This window comes from Meleagris gallopavo, chromosome 6, assembly GCF_905368555.1.
Source record: "Meleagris gallopavo chromosome 6, MGAL_WU_HG_1.1, whole genome shotgun sequence".
Classification (NCBI taxonomy): Eukaryota; Metazoa; Chordata; class Aves; order Galliformes; family Phasianidae; genus Meleagris; species Meleagris gallopavo.
Genome location: NC_139409.1, coordinates 1,401,375 through 1,424,458, shown reverse-complemented (window position 1 = coordinate 1,424,458; position 23,084 = coordinate 1,401,375). Strand labels below are relative to the sequence as shown.

Sequence of the window (23,084 nt, the reverse complement as noted above, 5' to 3'; positions counted from 1 at the left end):
GGGGAGGTGCTGGAACAGCTGCCCAGAGAGGCTGTGGATGGAGGTGTTGAAGGCCAGGTTGGATGGGGCCCTGGGCAGCCTGGGCTGCTGTGAGATGTGGAGGTTGGTGGCCCTGCATTGGTGGGGGGTTGGAGCTTCATGATTCTTGAGGTCCCTTCCAACCCAGGCCATTCTATGATTCTATGATTCTAATACATGCATACAACACATCCCACAGCATACATAACCCAAGTATGGTTATACTTGGTTGCTCTCTTCTGTATGCAAAGAGGCAGGGACCCACTTGCAGACTTTTGGCATTGTAACAGTTACCAACCCTACCTCAAAGAGAGGATGTCATAATGAACCTGTAATGGCAAGCCTTCCTCACCACTGAAAGGAACTGCTATTGCTACACAGTTCCATCTCCAAGGTCCTAGTAATAAATTTAAGCCCTCTGTCCCATGGGACACACCAAGCACGACCATATTAGAGTTGTTTTTCTTCAAAACAAAACACTTTCTGTTTTAAGGGCTCCCAAGGGCCTGGAAAATATATCCTGTCACAGACTTCTACTATCTCTCAAGAACATAACAGTTTTTACTACATCATCCCCTGAACCTCACCAAAGATAGGGAAATTTCCTCAGTCACACAGCTGTCTATGTCTGAAAGGAGTGTCTGAGAGCTGTGTCAATATAAGAACTTCACATTTCCTATACACTTCGGCATGTACAGATTATAAAAGCTTTAATTTTCTAATTGCCAAATCTGCAGAGGCAGAATACAAAGAAACAGTAAGAAATGTCTTCATACGCTTATTGTTAAGCTGCAGAATTCTCTGAAGCTTTGCATCATCGATGCTGAATGTTCACTGGAGTTCACAACATATCAATGGATGGATGGATTCAAAGTCCACCAAAGGATACAAAACATTAGAAATCCACCATGCCCAACTTCTGGCCTATGGGTCCTTTAAGAAGATTTAATTCATTCTATAATCAAAGGACAGAAGAGTGTGATTTACCCTTCAATTTTTTGCATCTTCTTAAGTCAGAAGGGACCTTGGTGTACTGATGGACAGTGGGCTGAATACGAGCCAGCAGTGTGCCCAGGTGGCCAAGAAGGCCAATGGCATCCTGGCTTGGATCAGGAATGGAGTGGTGAGCAGGACCAGGAAAGTCATCCTGCCCTGTACTCGGCACTGGTGAGGCCTCCCCTCGAGTGCTGTGTCCAGTTTTGGGCACCTCAGTACAGAAAGGACACGGAGGTGCTGGAGCAGGTCCAAAGAAGGGCAACAAGGCTGGGGAAGGGCTTGGAGAATATGGCCTATGAGGAGAGACTGAAGGATCTGGGGCTGTTCGGTCTGAGGAAGAGGAGGCTGAGGGGAGACCTTATGTTCTCTTCAAATACCTGAAAGGTGATTGCAGCAGAGGGGGCTGGTCTCTGCTCACTGCTGACAGGTGACAGGACGAGGGGAAATGGCCTCAAGTTGCACCAGGGGAGGTTTAGGTTGGATACGAGGAAAAACTTCTTCACAGAAAGGCTTGTTAAGCACCGGAATAGGATCCCCAGGGAGACTGTTGAGTAACCAGCCCTGGATGTGTTTAAATGTTGTGGATATGGTTAGACTAGTATGGTTTGGTTGTGGTTGGACTTGATGATCTTTAAGGTCTTTTAATTCCGTGATTCTAACAGACATTAAAGAAGTTATCAAGGAACAATGAAACTAAGACAGAAAACAAAGAGAAGGAGAAAAGAGCAGCCTCAGTGAGAGAATAAGAGCTGCCTGTCATCTCTGCTAATTAGCAGTGTCTTTTCAGAGAAAAAGAAGCCACGTTTGGATCGCTTATAACAAAACATTTCTTTATTGAAGGCAGAGATGCTTTGAGGTTATCATGTTTTCCTGAAAGGATCCGTATGTTTCACGTGTCTCCACTCACTATGTACTGGCAGAGTTTATGCCTTTCATCTGTCAAGCCAGTCTTTAAGAACTGAACAGCAGAGCACAGCCGAAATGGCAGCATATGCTCGAACTTCATGGCCTCACGATGTCAATTCTTTTGCCTCAAGGACATTTACGATTTCCTGAACTCGTTGTAGGCAGTCTGGTGGCTGCTTCCCAGAAGATATCAGTGACACGTGCTGTTAAGAAATATTTTGATACGTACCAGAAAAATCAAGAAACGAGGTGGAAAACGCAGGAAGTTCACATTTAAATTTAAAAAATATATATTACTCTCAATGAAGTGGAGGAGATTGACTCACATCAGTTTTGAAAAGGAATATATTTTCAATAGATTTTTAGTTCTTCTATTTCTCACTGCTCTAATCTAAATAAATTACATTACTCTTCCTGCACTGAGCCTGTATCGCCCTTGAAGGTAATTGGTGAGTGATCTCCCTGTCCTTATCTCAACTCATGAGCTTTTTTTCACTGTATTTTTTCCCCATTGCTGTGAGGAGGTGAAGACATCGGTGTGGTGGAGTAAATCTGACCATCAGTGTGAAACCACCACTTGAAGTCTCTGTAGATGTGCAATACGTCGACAGCTTTCATTTATTCCTCTTTTATTCTTATTAGAGAAATCGACACAGAAATCAGCCTATGAGTTATGGCTGATCCCTTGGCATGACAATAATTTTAATAACTCATGTTATCGTGTAACAGCATAACTATACTCTCTCACATCTGAAGGTGCTGCTCTAATGGGAATTTTTCTGTTACAAAAGCCACTATTAGTGCACAAGCCTGAGCTGCACACCTCTGCCACATCCAGACCTGACCTAGCTACATGCATAGATCAGATTAACAACTGTTTAGAGCCAACTGTTCAAGCAAGGCATTCCTCAACATGTGGATGCTCCAGGGAAGTAACCATGTAGAAGGCATTATACAGATCAGAAGGCTAGCATACACTTTTTAATGGTAATAAATAGGTGTAGACAGCTTCTTTCAGCAGGAGATGTTCTCCTTCTTTCAATTCAAGAACACCAAACACTGGGAACAAGAGAGGTGAAGATAAATTTGTGAGCAACTTCTTCCTCTCCACACAATTTCTGTATTGCAAAGGCGACATGGCAGGTTGCTCGATTTGGTGCATAAAGATCTATCTACAGAGCACTGTAATAACCCTTCATCTCTTCCCAGCACATATAAGTGACTGTCAGTGGCATTGCTTCCTGGGCCCTCATCTCCTGTAAACCTGCAAATGGGGAGAGAATAGTCCTGAAAACACATCCAAGCAGCACAAAGCCTGGCTGAGAGTAGACAGCTCCAAGAGAGCAGCACTGGACTGCATTAGGAAGATGTTTCCTAACCACAGGCATCGAGGAACAGGACATATAAACATAAACCGAGCACCATGCTTAGGCAGCTGTCCTTGCATGTATGACACTATTTGACATATGGCTATAACCAAGGGGAGGAAGTTAGAAGACTCAGTACAGATGTCTAGACCATTTAACATGCCTCAGGGTATCTCACTTCACCTTCAGTTGCTGCTGTCAGCACTGGATTTTATGTTTGCCCTTTGTCAGGATATTTTGGACCCTGTAATGCACATATAATGGAAAAAGGCTTTTACACTTCAGCACTTGACTGTTTTTCTAAGTTATATATCAAGTACATGAGCATCTTCTCAGAGACATGACAGGACATTCTTTATGAAAGGGAACGCAATCCTTGTGCCACATTCATATTCACTGATAAAAACTTGTGCATGACAGAGGTTTTTGGGTGGCTGGAATCATAGAATCATAGAATCATGGAATGGCCTGGGTTGCAAAGGAGCACAGTGCTCATCCAGTTCCAACCCCCTGCTGTGTGCAGGTCACCAACCAGCAGCCCAGGCTGCCCAGAGCCACATCCAGCCTGGCCTTGAATGCCTGCAGGGATGGGGCTTCCACAACCTCATTGGGCAACCTGTTCCACTGCCTCACCACCCTCTGGCTGAAAAACTTCCTCCTCACATCCAACCTAAACCTCCCCTTGTCTCAGTTTAAAACCATTCCCCCTTGTCCTATCACCATCCACCCTCACAAACAGCCATTCCTCCTGTTTATACATTCCCCTCAGATACTGGAAGGCCACAATGAGGTCTTCCTAGAGCTTCCTCTTTTCTAAACTAAACAAGCCCAGTTCCCTCAACCTTTCTTCATAAGGAAAGATCTGAAAAAAAAAAAAAAAAAAAAAAAAAAAGAGCAGTGAATGATGTCCCAGAGTAATCCAAACTCATTTGGATCATCCTACTGCTGAGCAGTAAGTCTAATCAAAAAACCTGAGCTGTCTTTGACCACATACAGACATTCAAAAAAGAATTCTGCTTATTTTACTCTCCATAAGAACATTCATATTTGTTTTAAAACATCATTTCCCTCTACAAGTTAACTCAGTGGAACCACAGGAGTGAGAAAAGTCAGCAGTGTTCCTGAGATACTCCAGGGTCAGGCAAGATGTTCTGAAGTCATAATAAGGAAGTGATAATGAACTGTGCAATTCCCTTGGCATCTTCATTTTTACAAAGGCTTGATCAAATACAATGATTCAGCAGCATGAACTTTTCTTTCCATTTTCTGCCTGTAAATACCTGACCCTTTTTTTAAATTATGTGTTTGAGAATATTTTCGTACCATTCCAGATGTGTCATATGAAGCACCATGAAATAAAGAGAAGAGTAAAAACAGAGGTTGAGGAAAAGCAAACAAACCATCGCTATTGCTACTTCATTAAATCTCTCACGTAAAGTCTTTAACATCAACATCGAGCTGATGCAAAGTAATGCAAGCAAGATGTTTAATCCACTACATTTATAAGATCATTTGCTTTGTACTGAATTGTACTTGGTGACAATTTTACTATGACTCTACGCTTTAATGTTAGCTCAAAAAATGATAGATTATATATATATGATATTATATATATTACTCCTGAGCATTTCAGAAAGGAAAAAAGAAAAAAAAAAAAATTTTTTTTTTTAAATTGCTTACTTTGCAATAGAAACAATATCATTAGATTTACTCCCTATTCCTAGCAAATGTTCCTGGTCAAACCAGGGCCAAGACTTGAAAAACACAGTTAAAAGTAGAGGTCTTTGAGAAGATGCTCTGATTACCTGTGTTTTTTTTTTTTTTTCAGAACTGATTTACTTGATCAACTACCAGCATTGGCTTGGCAGTTGAGTAAGTTGTTGTCTCCAGGAAAACCTTACGTTGTTACTTGGTTGTGTTTTTGTCTGCCTGGGTAAACATTATGCAAACTACTGTTCACTTCGAAACACTTCAGACTAATTGAGAGGGCAAAATGATTAAAAACTTATTCAAACCAAGGAACAAGGAACTGTACAGTGCTTTAAGTAACAACAAGAATCCAACAGTGCAAACTACCAGAACAGAACACTGATCTCTTTCAAACGGGCTTACATGAATTTAAGATATGGTTACCTTCTAACATTGGTAGCTCTAAGCGTATTATGCCACATCAGGAAAATCCATTTCTGAGTTTGTCTTAACCGGTTTTCTATCCAGTAGGTGGGTTAGTTGATAAACCTTTCTTTAAGCATGATGAGACATTATCAGCATAGCTGGCAAATTCCACAGGAAGCAACACCTTGAATTAAACCAAAGTGTATCTTCATCCTATCTCTAATGGCCAGCAGTACCAATTTATGTTTCTTGAAGCCTTGTACTGAATGGATGGAACCACTCATTGGAGAAGTGTTTAGAAATCCTTCTAGACACAACATGCTTGAAGTGAAACTAAAGATTGATAATAATTTCTGATTGTTATTATATTATTTAAGTTGGATTTCTTCCACTGTTCCTAAGTTTTTCCTCTCCAAAGTTAAAAAACGTCGAAGTCTTGAAAACTTGATAGTCTCCTGACAACATCACAATTTCCACTTATCTTCAAAAGTATTCAAGAGTAATGGGATCAAAGTGTCTTGGAGGGTTTTAATCCTTTTTCCTTTTTTCCAGCTGAAAACCTGGAGACTGCAAGACCTCTCTATGCAACTTACACTAATGCTCACCTGACCTCAAGGTAAAACAGTAATACTTTCTATTATGCCCATAGTCTTGACATGGCACACATAGTGATGAAAAACCTGGCTCCATCTTCTGGATGACTTCCTCATAGTTATTGTAAAGCTCCTACTAGGTATCCCCAGCAGCCTACACAAGGCTGTTTTCCTCATCCTTTCCTCACAGGCCATTTGGATGGCTCTCCTCTGAACTCACTCCAGTTGACTGACATCTTTCATGTATTAAGTAGCCAAAACCTGGAAGTTTTTGAAGATAGAAAGGGATAACCAATCCCTTAAATCTACAGGTTATGGTTTTGTTATTAATTCCAGAACACTTGACTTTAATCTGATTTCCGCAGCATCTGTGTACAGTGTGCAGAGACAAAGCTGTCAAGTAGATGAATGGTTTATCAGATTGAAGAAAACTCATGATGAATTTCACTGTGTGAAGGCAGAAGGAACCTGTGCTAACGTGAGACTTCTCTCACTGAGGGGACACCGATAGACAGAAAAGCATTTGGGATTTCTGTATTTGTCATACCGCCGGATGCCACATTCATTTGCAAGGCAAGTTTTGTTATTACATGTTATTTGTCCATTGATACTTCATTACTTCAAACAAAATCCCAAAGAAAAAAGATCTTAGACAGGAAATTTGTTTTGTGCAGGCTCCCAGGAAGCTCAATAGAAACCCCATCTGAGTCACACTTGGAACAGAAATGCGTGAAGAACAGCAACAGGAGGCTGAGGAAAGACTTTCTCCACACACACATATATACCCTACCTAGGGGAGAAAGCTTTAATTAATCCACTAATTAAATTAAAGCTATTTGTCCTCAACTATCACACGCATTTCTCCTTTTCAGTCCTTCCCACAGGTGGTTCCAGTAAGTGCATCGTGCTACAGCTGATATTCCCCTAAGGGGCTTTGGGACTGGGGAGAGTACTGAAGAATGGAGGCAAAGAGCTTATAACAACACGGGTAATAACGGGAAGTACTCAAGCTCATTCTCAATTTTCCTCCTTCTCCTTTCAGTGCTAAGAGACGTCGGTTCAGATATTGTGCCAAAGTGAGGGGAAAAACCAATGACAAAAAACTCTCAGATCCCACAGGGAATCAAAACCTGGTACAAAAGATCTCGCCTAGATTAGCTTTCTCAACAAACCCTCCTTTCTCACTCTGGTCTCTGGAGTGTTTCACCACCAGTCCTCTATAAAAACTCAAGGAGGGGAATAAAGTTTGTATTCATGAAGGAAAGGAAGGAGTGAATGGTGTGTTGGAGCATCAACACGGCGAGCTGAGCCAGTATGGAGCTGAGCAGAGGGATTAGAAAGGAAAAGAGGCCATGTAGGAAAAACTTGCTAATGATGATCAGTGAGACCGTACAGACAGAAAAACAACACTGCCAGCAACAAATTTCCATTTTTCAGAGAAAGATTCATCTTAAGAGGCATTTAGGAGGAGCAGGTGAGGAAGAAACTTGCAGATGGGGCTTTGGTTCTTCTTGGGCTATGGGCACTGTGTAGCAGTGACTGTAAGAAGATATCTGGCAGTGCCGCGGCTCATAAGATGTCTTGTTCTTCTGCTCTCCCAAAATATGACTGTAAAGAGTATGGCATATCTGTATTTTGTCATGTATTGGTAGCATTTCAATTCATTTAGCACTGATACAGAAAAAAAAAAAAAAAAAGTGACATTAAACATTGCACTGATTTTTTGAGAAAACAGGGTGCAATTCAAGTAATCCAGTTAAGAAGCAAGAAATGTTTTTATTCTGCTTAAAGATGTCAATATGAAATATTTCACTATCTTGCAATCAATGTTTGAAAAGGGGATGTGGGAAAAGAAGAATTCTAGATATACGAACATATTCCTGATGGATGAAGATGACATTGAAACAATGGCCACTGAGTTTTCCATAGGCTTGAATATTCTGAAACTGTGCCTGTTCTGAAGATATTAACCACAATAATCCTTCCATCTGGATTTATACCACAGAGAATATGTGGCCAATTCTACATTTATTAGGTGATCAAATAAAGAAAGGTTCCTATCTCTACGACTGTCTGTCTACATGGTTGGTGCCTTAACTCCAGATTTAGAACTGCATAAATGCTATTGAGAATTATCAGAAGTGCCTCTAGCAGTTAGTTAATGGTTTAGACACTCTGTGCTGCTCAGTATTGATGGCTATAGAAAAAAACTTGCAGACTCAGTACTTGTTTCTTGCTAATAACAGAAATGAGAGCCCATCGTGACTTGTGCAGCTGTAGACACTGTCCTGGTAAATCCCATCCCAGATACTCTTATCTTTGCATTCTGTTTTCACTATAGGCAGGCCAGCAGAAGTCCTGCACCATCACTGGGCATGGATCATAGTTGATCTTCAGTATTTGAATACCTAGTAATATATTCAATGATAGTGTTTAAATGGCGTTTAAACGTCATTTCAATCTCATCTCAGAAAAGAGAATTCTCCGTTGATATGCAACAATATCACAATAGTGGTATTCCCCCTGGTATTCCAGGTAGGTAAATCATTGCCAAAGGAAGAAGTGATCAATTCCACCAACACAACTCCCTCCAAAGACACAACAGTACAATAAATTTGTGATTCATAGTAACTTCTCTACGTGCAAAAATTCTGTCCTGGCTGTTGGTAAGCATAAGCACGATACCTGCTTTAAGATACCCTGACATTGTTGAATGCAAGCAGACACTTTAATTGTTGTGCAGCATTTACCTTCTTAAATGGAAGTACCCAACTCATTAACTCATGTACATAGACAAATAATACTTCACAACAGGACATCTGGCTTTTGCCCTTTAATCCTATTACTTATACTTTCCAAACCTGAGAACATGAGGCTTTGAAGCTGGCTCATGCTTTGTGACATGGACGCAGCTCAAGCTCTGCTTGAGAACATGCAGTGACTGAGGACAATATTGGACGCCAACTGCCTGCTAATGATATCACAAAAGAAAAATACACTGTTTTCATATATAGCATTAAGAAAGAAATCCATATCCAAAGTAACTCTCAGCAGAGGCCCATGTCTTGGCCCCAGTAAAATCTCAACACTCAGCCTCTGCCTTGCTAGCTGCTCTCTGACCATTGCATACATGCGTCATTTGTGTCCTGCTCATGAGGTATTGCTTAGAAAATCGCACTGGTGACTGTGCTGTGTGAGCTGAGCCTCAATCAAGTTCCAAGGCATTGTGATATATGATACATTACCAAATAAAACCTCAAAAATTACTCGAAATCCAATCAAACAAAAAAAACCACAAAGAGCCAGATTGCATATCCAGCCTCAAATTCCTGCATCACTGCAGGATGTGGTCTGATTTAAGGAGGGACAACACATGGTGGCAGAGATGGTCTTCTTCTAAGAACAGATCTCCCCCTTAAAGAGTGACTTTGTTCCAAAGAAACCCGCAGGACCTGGATCCATTTCAGATCCTGACAGCTAAGCCCCAGGTCTCACTTTCAGAGTCTTATCATGACCTAGATTCTGCTCCAGCATTTTCTGCTCTGCCGCTACATAGAATCTTGCTCAGATAGGTGATATCATAGTGAATAAGGACAGATTCTGGATGCGTTCCATTATCCTCGTGGTACATCTCTCCTGCTGTGCTCAGCCCCAACAAAACACAGCAGGCAGCTGAAGCGTTAAGGCAGCCATCCCGGCTGGCAGGTACAAGGGCATTCGTGCTGCAGAACACAGTGGCACAGGGGCTTTCTCCAAGGATAACAGATGCTTCAGCTGAGCTGTTTGCAGCTGACTGCAATGCGCAGACATTTCAGACTGGGAAACTTTTTGCATATTTAAACAAGAGACAATTTTTCAGTGTCAAAATTTTTTAAAAAAGGGAAGGGAAGGGAAGGGAAGGGAAGGGAAGGGAAGGGAAGGGAAGGGAAGGGAAGGGAAGGGAAGGGAAGGGAAGGGAAGGGAAGGGAAGGGAAGGGAAGGGAAGGGAAGGGAAGGGAAGGGAAGGGAAGGGAAGGGAAGGGAAGGGAAGGGAAGGGAAGGGAAGGGAAGGGAAGGGAAGGGAAAGTATTAAAACACGATAAAAACTTAGAAGTCCTAGCATACATTACTATTTTACACTATGGTTATTATTTTACACTAAAGATAATAAATATTGACCAATATATTTAAGTCTCTCCTCCCAAGTTTAATTTGCCAGTGGATTGAAATTGTCATTTTGGAGAAAGAGAGGAAGGCTCTTCTGGAATATCTCTGTATTCAGATTTAACAGAGTCCACTATGTGTATTTGGACTAAAAAATGTTAGATGTTACTTTCTCAGTGACAGTGACCACACCACAGTCTCACTGAATTCTTGTTACGAAATTTTCAGCCATTCTGGATTCCAAAAGTCTTGATGTAGTACGCATCCCAGCAGCATAAGCTAATTTTTGCTTCTGTAGATAATAGCAGTGTCTGGTGAGAGTCACACAATACATGCAACATGACCTCAGGAAAGAGGCAAGAACGGCTCAGCTATCAGCCTTATCGTCTTCATTTCCAGCTCCCTAACTCATATGCTTTCCTCCAAAGAAGTTCACTTCTGATAACGTATTTCTAATTACGGAGAGAAAATTCATTTCCACAGAGCATTTTATTTTTACTCCTCAGGGAGTTTGGGTCCTTACCTTCCCTTTTACAGATATATATGTGCAAGGGATTAATGATGAGCAAAGCATTTTCTCTAAGGCAAGTGGTCTACATTTTCACAACCTCACTTATTTCTGAACTGCAGTAAGACGTACAAAAAAGAGATATGGAAACACTGAAGTAATCCTCTGATTTGGTTCAAATTGTTGTTAATGAAAAAGCTTCATTTTCTGCAGGGATAGGTAGGGTCAGAAACAGAGGGATGTTATTTCAGTTTGCTTTGGTTGTCCTGATATCATTAGAAAGCATAAATAAATGGACATACAGTATATATATATATATACTGAAGAGAGAGAGAAAGAATTTCCCTTCCCATGTGAGCAAAATTCTGTCATAATTAAGGCAAAAAAAGACTTGAAAGCAAAACTGGTAGAACACACTTTACGTTGTTCCTCGTGGGTTATTCTGGGTGACTCCAATGTATGTTAACTTCTATCTACTTCATCTTCAAGATGACTGTGTTCAGAATTCCTGTATTACTCCTTTGCTAACCAACAAACATATTTCATATTTCCACGTACGAAAAAGTTACAGGAATAAAAACACCTGCCCTCCAAATGCAGGAAGTACTGAAAGATAGAACTTTATCTCTAGAATAACATTATTCATACACATCACTGCCACTTTCCCTTTGTTTTTGTTACTTTACTTTAAACTCCAGATTTAACTCCTTTTCTTTGATTCCCTTTGTTTCCCAAATGGTCACAGCTGGAAGCTCGCCATCTAACACTGGTCGACATCCAAAGGCCTCCTGTTGCAAGCACTACCATGTAGCAGGAGTTGACCTCAGTACACAGCAACCTGTTCCTCTGATATAACTTGTCATCCACAAGGTGGGTTTTTTGGCTTCTGTTAACAGCGATAAATGGACTCAAGAGAGAATTCCACGGCTGAACGTTTGTCTTTGTGACCTGCAGTTAAACATCTGCACAATTACTGATTTAACAAATAGGTAACAGTGAGAAAACCAAAGCAAAACCAATATTGTAGTTTCTGGTCTCTTTCTACCCCTTCTATTCACAGGGAAAAAAAATCTCAAAAAAAAAAAAAAAGTAGCTGATATACACAATTAAAAAAAACAGAGCAAATAAACTTGCGTGAAGTGCAGAAGAAATACCTGTGCTGATACAAAGATGAAAGCATTCATGAGTTGGAGATTTACATGGGACTTCGTATCAGTGCTGGAAAACTCAGGAGGCAGTGCTTTCTCCACAGTTTCATATCATCTGTGGTTTTTAGAGGCACAGCAGCAGAGATGGCCTCATTTCACAAAGAAGGAACTGAAGAACAAGAAGCTGAAGCACTACTCAAAGTAAACACTAATCTGAGGCATAAGGAACATTTGATCTTCCAGCTCTCGTGTCTTAAGTTACTGTTGTAACATCAGGGATCCAAGAATACCTGAATTAGCTGTAAGATCCTGTTTGAAAACAAAGCTGATGAGTTTTGTGATCAGTAGCATAAGGCTTTAGTCATTGATCGTATGGATTAGCATCTCCCAGATGAGATCCTGTTTGGATACCATACTTTCTTCTATAGCTTAAACTTATTCCGAAGTTCATTTTTCTTTAGAGAATTAGCAGTATCTCTGTCTCTAACAAAGAATTCCCATCAAACTTTTGGAAAATTAATTCATCTGAGAACACAACCGTTCTGCAGCAGGGGAGTTGAAGCTTGATGATCCTTGAGGTCCCTTCCAACCCAAACCATTCAGTGATTCTATGATTCTATGATAGATAGATGATCTGGAAAAACGGCAAACTAAACACATATGCACAGCTGTGATCACCTAAGTCTTACTTCCTTAGAATATCAAAGGTCCATCCACCATCTTACAGCTCATTCCCATTCCTGCAGCCTTCCCTCCCACCGCTGCTCTGCAAAAGAAATGGACAAGGAATGGCCTGCTGCCATGGTTGGTCATAGTGAATAATAACCTCACCATTATTTTTATCAAAGCTGTTAGATGGAAGACATGAAGGCAGATCCAATAGTTACTTTAAATGAGCTTGAAGGTAGTTTAAAGAGTGTATGTGCTGTTACCTCAGGCATAATAGACAATACACGATGGGTAAAAAGGTTTTTATTTTGTACATCTCCATAGGTTGAAGAGACACTAAAAAGGGCTACTTTAGCCCAGAATTGCATGGGAATTGAGTTTGTACTGCAGCACAAAAATGTGTTTTGTTTCATTTGTTCAACTGTGTTCAAGAAACACTTAGATGTTGTACTAAAGGACATGATTTAGTGGGAAAGATTTGTGGTAGGTTGACAGTTGAACTGGGTGATACTCAGTCTTTTCCAACCTTGGTGATTCTATGATTCTATGATTGAAATCTTATAACTAAAACCACATCAGCCAGAGGTCAGCAAGGAAATATATATTTATGAGGAAGTGAACACCATCTTATACCTCTGAACTTCAGTGGATTTCTAATCTTATCCAATAATTCATTCCACGTTATTACTTATCTGGCCAAAGGCTTTACAAACAGTAAAGCCAAAATAAAGGTCTGAACATCTTTATGCCAAAATACACAACATGCTTAGATGTGTGCTTTGGGTAAGAAAAATAAAGTAAAAACAAACAAATAGATCGATAACCCTGTATTTCCCCTTCCCAAACCTACAAATATCAGTAATTCACATGACTGACAAATTTCTTCAGGAGTCTTTAAACAACCAATCCACCGGACTGCACTTAGCCTAAATAACCTCTGAATAACACATTTTGTCCAGGGATGCTGAGTCAGCAGACAGAGAAATGTTTGACAGAAGAGGACATTGCATAAATATGTTATCAGGAAAGCCAGAAGTAGTAAAAAAAAAAAAAAAATACAGTCACTTTGCAGTCTTAAAGTTTTCAGCAGTTCAGTGCACTTACACAAGTTGTATTGGAGGAAGGAATGAACTGATTGTGTACGAGGGCTGATTTTCTTTCATTGCTTTAAAGATAGTGAAGTATTGAATGGTATGGATTTTTTATTATTTTTTTTCTTAGAGATATAATGTTCCATTGACGTCTGACGTCAGTCATGCAAGAAAACACATGAAATTGTTGGTTTTAAAAAATGTATTTCAGGAAAGGTAATAAACAGCATCTGTGACAACCTGACAAAGATGATGAGTCCCAAGATAATGATAATGCAAGACAATCAATTGGGCAGGGGTGACTTAGTCATCTATTCAACATCCACGTGATATTCATAAAAACTGCTTAATGAAGATGAGTTTTCTAAAAGCTAAGGAAACCAAAGCCTCATCTAAGCTAACTTTTAATTACCTTGCAATAAGGAGATTACTAGGAGGGTTTATGAGAGGTCATACCAATGTCTGGAGGTGCTTGCCTCTTACAACTGACAATCGTTGGTAGGTACTAATAATGATAAATATCTCCAACTAGACATCCACCATTTAGATGGCTAAATATTGGTGCATTTGCTGACATCAGTACACAGCTCAGCTCTCACAGGCACAAAAAAGTACACAGACAGTCCCTATTCATTAGGATGGCAATATTCTGTTTTGGGCTCAACCAGCATATGACAAAGAATAAATATATCACAGAGACTACTATGATTAGTAGGAGAGGACTCATATCTCACCAATTCTCTCTTCCAAGCGACTTCCACATGGCAAAAAAAAAAGCAAATGTGCCCAAACCCCAGTTCTCTTTTCATGAGCAGAAGCGAGCCTGGAGTGTGCAATTCACTCTTTGCCCACAGACACAAAGAGGGGTTTGTTAAGCTGGGTTCTCTGCCTCTGGGGATTGTAAGGATAGCAACACTTGGGCTTTACAGTTGGCAGTGTTTTTAATTGGCTTCGTAGAGCTTGATTAAAGAGCTGTCTCTAGTGGTTTGAAAAAGAAGCCCTAAAATCATCCTTAGGCACAGTACATTCTGCCTTCCATCCTCTGCCTCTTCCAGTGGGGATTTCAGAGGCAACCTATGGACTGCTCACCTGGATGACCTTGCCATGTGTAACCCTGGGGCAAGCACCAATCCTGGGTGCTCCTACATCCTCAGGAAGGTCCCTGTTCTTGCCATACAGTGCAAAGCAGTGGACTCTTTACAGATTGGGAAGAAAAGTTAAAAATTGCAATTCATTACATAGAAAGGTGACAGGGATGGGAGAATATATAAAAGGCCAGGTCTCCAGCAAAGTGATTGCACTGTAATGTATTTATTTAGCTACTATTCACTTCCTCTCTTTATGCTTTTTTGCTTCCATCTCCCTCTTTTCTATAATGCAGCTTTGGTTCTGCACCACAACTACCTCTTCAACCTGACCTTAAGGAAAACCTTTTTAGGCTGCTGACTCTGCAAACCCAAGGAGGAAGAGGTCAGTGGCACACTTGCTAGAGACTTGAATGACATCCCTACAAGTGCTATATGTTAATAGCTAAGAAATATGAAAAATCACTGATTTTGATTTCTTTTTATAGGCTCGTTTTCCAAGACATCTTTTTTATTTCCTAATTTGTTATTCGACTGTTCAACCAATACTTCTCCAAGCTCACAAATATAAAACCAGCAGGGAAAAGAATCGCATTAATGGCCTTAAATCAATGTTGTCATCATATTATTTGCCTGTCACAGAAACTATTACAACTACCAGAGGGCAGAAAAGTGAAAGCTTTAATGGAGGGCAACCATTTTCTGCTTCATGTCCTGCTGCTGTGCATTTCTAAAACCTGGATAGATTACCTGCTTAAATAAGGAATGTTACCCACGGATGTGTGTGTGTGCGTGTGTAATAACTGTGAAAAAGAGGTAAGTAGAAAATTTTTTACTTTTGTTCTTGTTTGTCTTTCACATTTTGTGCTTATAAGCTTAGTACGCTTTCAAACATTTTAACCAAGTGTGTTTTTCTTCAGTTTCTGCAATAATCCTAACTAACAGCTGGAGTCCCTGGGGTGAGATTTCAAGTGCCAGCATAGGAGACAGAGGAACGATGTAATGCCAAGGGCCCCTACCAGCCCCAGGCATCCTTGGAGTGCCAACACATGAATCTCTCTTGGAGAAACAAAGAGATTTATTGAGCTCTCAGGTGCAATCAGTCACCTTCTGGAAGTCTTCATCCCACCTGCTGACAGGTAAGGACCGTCTGGAACCAGGATCCTAATTTTTTTTCTGTATGAGGTGCTTGAAGTTGGGATGTTTGAAGGGCACTGCTGCTGTTATGCAACACAGAACCCCTCTGATATCTTTGGGACAGACCTTACAACAAATTCTGAGATGTGTCTTTAGAACTACCTTACCCAGTACTACATATCTTAAGACCTTTTTTTTTTCCATTTTATTATTTTTAAACAAGTCACAGGCTTTGAAGAGATCCTCCTCTGGAGGAATTCCCAGCCATGTTTGTACAGGGAGTTGCTGTGCTTACCCTAAGAGACAACTCCCATGCAACAGAGCATCATGTTAAAGACTGCTTTTCTAACAGGATCACGATCTCTTACAAATCACAAGACCAATAAACTCACTAAATGCCAGTTCATTAAGTCTTAAATGGAAAAAACAGGTTGTCTAAAGAGCGGAGCCCAGCACAACCATATACATTTCTGCCCCCACTGGGAAGGGAACCCTTCATTTAGGCTACAGATATTCAAACAATCATAGCAGAAGCAGAACTGGTGAATGTGTCTTTATACACAGTTTCTCATATTTAAAAAATGAGAGGGACTAAAATATAGATGGTCCTACTCGAATGTAGCCCAGCACTGGAAAGGACAACCACAGATAAGGACTAATACAGCAACTTCTCTTCACTGTAGAATATAAACCCTTGAAAAGCTGAGATATATTATCACAGTCAACAGAATTAGTTTCTCTCCTCATCTCCTAATGAATGGGGAAACAATCCATTCAGGATCTGGCTTTCTGATCCATGAGGTGCTGCCTACACATCCACCTCATCTCACCCCATAATGCGACTGAATTTCAGTGCTTGTATACAAGGGACATCACTTACACCTTTCTCTTTTCATCTCTCCCTTTTAATTTAGTCTTTATAAAGACTTTCCTAAAAGTCTTTAAAGGCCACTGAGAATATGTTCACCAGCTAACGAAACACTGCAAGAAGCATCTTTTCATTTGAAACCTTAAGCTTAGCAATATTAAAGATGCACATCCACAAGAATTTCCAAGCATTAGTTGAAGAAATGCAACTGATTGAATTATTTCAGACAGTTGGAACACCTGCATTGCAGTTACATTTAAAATTCAGTTCATACACTAAGCCAACTTTGTGAGTCATGAATTTCATTGTTTCTCAAGTACATTTGGAACCAGACAAAGGAACCTCGGTTTAGGATCCTATCTCTTCACTAATTTTATGATGACTTTTGTTGATATTTCCAGTTTAAAAAAAAAACAAAAAAACACACAGAATAAACAAATAAAAACAACAAAAAAATAAACATGCCTACTGCTATCACAACTGAATGAAATGAGAAATACAGTGAAGTGGCAGTGAATGGGGGGCTATAAGAACGAAGGGACAGACGGTAGCAGTGACAGCACAAGGTGAAATGGTTTCAAACTAAAAGATTTGGAGTGGATATAAGGAAGAAGCTGTTTTCAATAAGGTGGTGAGGCACTGCACAGGTTGCACAGAGAGGTGGTGATGCCCCATCACTGGAGACACTCAAGGTCAAGGGATGAGGCTGTGAACACCTGGTGGAGCTATGGGCATCCTTGTGCACCCTGAAAGGTCCCTTCCAACTCAAACAATTCTATGATTCCATGAATTCAGAATGAAAATAAATAAGGTTAAAAAAAAGCAGATGTACAAACGAAGGACAAAACACAGAAAATGATGTAGCTGCAGTGCAATTTTGCATTGAAAACAAGCACCCTAGCTAACAACAACAACAAAAGGACTAAAAACATCTAAAATATCAAAATGGATTTTAGTTAGGAAAACATTTTAAATGGGAAAAAAAAGTAGATTTCAGAATTTGCTCTCAAGGAGTTTTCTCTACAGGCCTAGTAAATAGTAAGGTGGAATACCTTTGTAGTAAGCAAATATAAAAGTTTGTTAAACATACCAGAAACCACCCTAATCTCTGATAATTAGATTTGCCCATGTCTACATACGGCCACATCTAAATTTTTATTCATATAGTATTTTCTTGGGATTTGATCTGGCCCTAGAACTGAGGGCACCTAGAACATGCCATCAAGACACTTTTCGCCTTTTTTTCTATGACCTTTTAATGATTGTGGACCTTAGTTTGAGTGGAAAATGGATTGCTGAAAGCAAAAACTGTACATCCAAGCCACTGCACAGATTCAGGAGCTCATGGGATGGCACTAACCCACAGCCAAAAAAACCAGCTCTCCTTGAAAGTAAATGGAGATCTCTTGAACATACCAGGTGTGGTAAGAGAAGACAGAAGAAAACTTTTTAAGGATCCCTTTCAAGGATGAGATGACAATCAAATTGTCTCAAACTTTTCACTCTCGTATTGTAGAAAATCTCTATGTCTGCATGATAGAATGGTATCAATTTAAGGACATTGGCCCAACATATCAGAGATGGTTCAAAGAGAAAGCAAGACTCAACAGAGGGAAAACATTACCCCAAGCATGACAAAAACTCTCAGCAAAGGAAGAACCATACATAACATTGTGCCACTCCTGAGCTCTTGTCCTTGAAAACAAACTGTAGAAGAATGTATACTATACACAAATCAACATACAACACCTGTCATGGGACTAAGTCCCTTCACTGACCAAAGAAGTGTGTATGCATATACACAAGTTCACTTTGGAATCACTAATTTTATTACCTGGCTTCCTACAGATTATGAGAAAGTCCTGCAGTCATAAAAAGCACTGAAGTAACCTCACGTACAAAACCATACTCACTCTTACTAACTCTGGTTTGCTTCACAGAATTTCATTAGGGAGCTGTTCAGTCCAGAAGCTGGAGCAGATCGCTAATTATCCAGCTCAGCGATCACAGTTATGTCCTGAAATGCTAAGAATTGGAAGCTTGCTGTCCTTTTACATTCACCAGGAAGGTCATCCATCTTCTAAAAGCTCAAGAAATACATTCAGTCGCATTTATTTTCCTTAATTAAAAATAGTTCACTTCTAAATAAGAAGATACCTGTTGTCTGTCTCAAGCTGGATGCCAATAATCTTGAAATGCCGAAGATCACTGGCCATTAAAAAAAATCCTTTTGCCTTTCAACTCACATGATCACATGAATAAGTTTGTTCCAGTCTGAAAAATGTGATTTCTTACCCAGAAATACAGCAGCTCTACCAATCTGCTCTCCAATTTCACCTAGCATGGGATGCATCTCATTGACATTCATTGCTGAGTCAACACTGAGGTTGTCCTAGGCTTAGCAGTAAGGTAGGAGCTCCTAAGGGACTGCTGTAAATAATGCCATCTACCTCCCCAGGGAAGTTAAGTAATAGAATAGTCAACATATGAGGAAAAAAAAAAAATCACATGTCAGGTATTTATAAAGCGAGGTGCTAAATTATTTAGATGAACATTCTCATTCTAAATAATATATCTGAATAATGCTACACTTCAGATTTGTAGTCAATTAAAGTGGCCTCTAAATAAGACCCAAGAGGAAAGAATGTGCACTCGTGTGTGATAAAATCAAGAGGAGTGCTATATGCTGACTTTCACATTGCAAAAGTTACACAGTCAATATGCATGAGCAAGAAACTGTAAATACTGTTAAAAGATACTCTGGTCACATCACAATTTAAGAATTTAAGCAATTCTTACTTAAAAATAAAACCAAAATTTATTTCAATAATGTTTTAAGATACTATACTTGGATAGCAAAGAATATTAGGCATTTTCAAAGCGTTTGCATGGAAGCAACAGAAACCTTTTAATAAGAATCAGATAGAGCATTTAAATAGTAGTGCTGTTTCTCACAGTATTCTTTTGTGAAATGCTTCCTGAGACATAATGAAAAGCACAGTTATGATCAATGATCCAGCTAAGAGCTGAGCTGAAATGCAAGATGGATTTATTATACAGGTTGTATACCATTGCCTATGGTTGCAAAGTGAAAAAAATACATGCTTTATTCAATGTTCTTACAGCTTTTATAGGAGGCTAGATAGAGCCATAATGCAGATGGGGCAGTGGACAAGCATATATTAATACGATCAATCCCCTGACATGTGTTAGGACTGAGCAATTCAAAGGATAGCACATTATTTGGTAACTAAAGATTCATGTCACAAATAAATCCCTGTCCTGTTCATAAAAAACCCTATATCTTCATCAAAGTGATTAACAAGTTGGAATGCCACTATCTTTAAGGTCCACCTGCATGTTTTCTGAACATTGACCACATGACAATGGAGGCAACCAAAAGTATTGGCTGATACCTCAAGGCTTAGGCTTCGCAGTCCGATTGCATCTACAAAGGAAGCTAGAGAATGCTTAACAGAATCTATAGGCCCACAGAGAAACAAAACCAGAGCTCAGAACCTTCATTGTTAGCAAGTGCTACTCTTGGGAACACATATTTAAATAATGGCAGTGTAAATAAGAACAACAATCCTTACCATGGGAAGCAATATAAGAGTGAAGAAGCAGCTCTTCCAACAGATGGCCATCTTTGTCTCTTGACTTTGATCCTTAGTCAAGCTTAGCTTCTAACACAGTTAATTAGGGCTGAAGCACACACTCTCTGCAGATCTTCTTGTCAATGTCTTCATGTCAAGACTCAAACCTCTGCAGTGAAAGAGAAAAATGATTGTAAATACGACAAACATGGAAGAGTACAAGAAAGAAATGGAAAGAAAGCAGAGATCACAACACTTGAACTGAGTTACAAATATCAGAGGCCAGTCATAATTGTCTGGATTGCAGTTATTACAGATCATCTAGGATATTAAATTTGAAGCCAAAGAACATGGCTGTGTGATCAGTAGCTTGCATCATAGAAAGTGCTGGAAGAGATTCTCTAACAGGAGCTCTATTGTATCTATAGGGAAGGAATAATGGAACATTTTGAACTGGTCAAAGAGTCTGTATGCTTCACTTCTGCAGTCATGATTTCACAGAATCACAGAATTGCATGGGGTGGAAGGGACCTCAAGAATCATGAAGCTCCAATCCCCCTGCCACACGTAGGGCCACCAAACTCCCCACTTAATACCAGCCCGGGCTGCCCAGGGCCCCATCCAACCTGGCCTTGAACACCTCCAGGGATGGACGGGGCATCCACAGCCTCTCTGGGCAGCTGTTCCAGCACCTCACCACTCTTCTGCAAAGAACTTGATCTTCTTAATTTCAGTAATGGCTCAAAATCACAACTGAGGGTTTCTTGAGAGGCTGTACAACTTGGTGATCTCAAAGATACTGGTCCAGATAACAAAATTCATGGCAAGAGTTGTTACGAATCTGAGAGCTTTTTGAAGATGTAGAAAGAGGAATGGGAAGGAATGAATTGTGTTCTCAGGCTCAGAGGTCTCAACTTGATGCCCTACCTACCATCATGTTTTAAAATGAATTTGCCCATTACCTGAGACGGGTCCCCTTCATTTTAACTCTACCTTATAGACCTCGTTCCTCTCAGATGAACTCACTTTGAGGTCCTCTGCCTACAGAAGATTAGACACAATCTGTTTTTTTAGGAAGGTATGGGAGTTTAGCCCTTGGGCATGAGCTGTGCCACACCAGTCTGTCTCAGGGACAGAAAACTATTCTAATCTCTTTTGTTTACATCTGTAAATGAAAACTTTGAATGCAGAGATGCTTTTCAAACTCTTATTGCGTGATGCAGTCTTTCTATATACCACCATTCATCACCTATGCAGGCATAAACATGACTGATATCTTCCTAACAAGAGAAATGTTTACAGAGGTAAGTAAATGTTTGAGAATGGAAAAAGAAAAAAAAAGTCATAGGTACAGGACATGTAAACAACTACAGAAACAATAAAACACTTAAAAATCAGAATGTGAAAAAAAGAGAAAAGGCTGAAAACAGACCAAAGACAGAAAGTAAATAAAGCAGTGCCAAAGGTAAATGTGAAAGAACTTTTGCAGTCAGTGGGTACTCCGTTTTTATATTAATTGCAACATGCAGCCAAGATATCAGCATTTAGAAAGTAGAGTCTTTCAATTAAAAAACAGAACAGAAAATTAAGTTCTCTTTAGATTTTTGTCTTCTCTATCCAGACTCTGACTAAATGGAGAACAATGATTCATAAAATTCTCTCTGATCTGCCTTCTTCCATCCTCACTCGATCAGTCACTCTCAGCCTGCTCTGGTACTGAATTTAATTACTTAACTGCATTTCTGATGGTTTATCAAATAATGAAGGACTGATAAAATCTCAGCCGAGGAGGAGAATACATCCATGGTGACATTCAGTAGCGAAAAGACGGAAAAAGAAAGTCTCTGCATTAACAGAAGCAACAGACAACCAGGCAGACACATTAGCAGACATTTGGATTTGAAATTACTTCTTGATAATTTGCAGCTCCAGCCAGAAGGGCCAGAGAATGGTGTGGAGATTGAGTTTTGTCCTTGGATTCTGCCACTGTAATGAGTCAAAAACAAGACTTAAATGCAACGGAAGAGTGGGAGATGGTTGACTAAATGGATGGAAGGATAACCTGTGGTACAGTGGTAACCTTTGCAATACACTCTTTCCAATGGTTGAAGATCCAGCTTTACTTTAACCTGGCATTCACTAGGTTTGAAGAGCGGAAAAAGGCTGTCTTCTATTTTCTTTTTGTTAGCTTCAAAGAAATATCTAAAGATGTGAGAACATCTGCTAACCATTTTGCTGTGTTTCTTTGACATTTTGCAGAGAAAAAGAATCAGCTTCATTTTTTTGCCTTCAAGGTAGTCATGGAAACCCACATCAAGAACTGGACTGAGGTCTCTGTGTCATCCACAGAAGCCCAAGCATTTTTTTAGATAATAGCAACCAGGCCTACAAACCTGTGCCCTGGACCTGCAGAGAAATCTGTATATAATGTGTAGCAGCTCCTGCTGTGTATATCACACATAGGTGCAGAGTCAACCCACTAGCAACAGAAGGATAATTAACTCACAGGTAAGTACATTCAGCCAATCATTACGAGAAAAACTTTTCAGAAGTAGGGACAATGTCTACGAAGCATTTCCATCTCCATTCAGTACTGGGAGAATAAACAAAAATATGAACGCAAGGCTTGAAAGGAAAGTCTGAATGATCAAAAAGACTTCATAAAGCCACATCATGTAGTTTCATTTGTAAATTGGAGATGTTGGTGCTTCATGTTGTTGTTTTATCTGCATCTGCTACCATAATTAAAATCCGTGAAGCCAGAATAGCCCACAGCACAAGGGTTGCACACATGAAGGAAAAAAAATATTATCCTTAAAGGGCTTCAGAGAATTATTTCAAGCA

At 39.9% G+C, this 23,084-nt stretch overlaps 1 protein-coding gene across 6 annotated transcripts in view; it reads right to left on the bottom strand.

Annotated features, from left to right (window-relative positions):
- Positions 1-23,084, bottom strand: part of ADCYAP1R1 (ADCYAP receptor type I) — a 136,588-nt gene that overhangs the window by 82,804 nt on the left and 30,700 nt on the right. For all 6 annotated transcript variants that reach the window (XM_010712229.2, XM_085226835.1, XM_010712230.2 and 3 more), the window contains exon 2: positions 20,241-20,409. In XM_010712229.2, coding sequence (XP_010710531.1) covers positions 20,241-20,291 — 51 coding nt within the window. In that variant the 5' untranslated portion in view covers positions 20,292-20,409. The remainder of the gene's footprint in view (positions 1-20,240; positions 20,410-23,084) is intronic.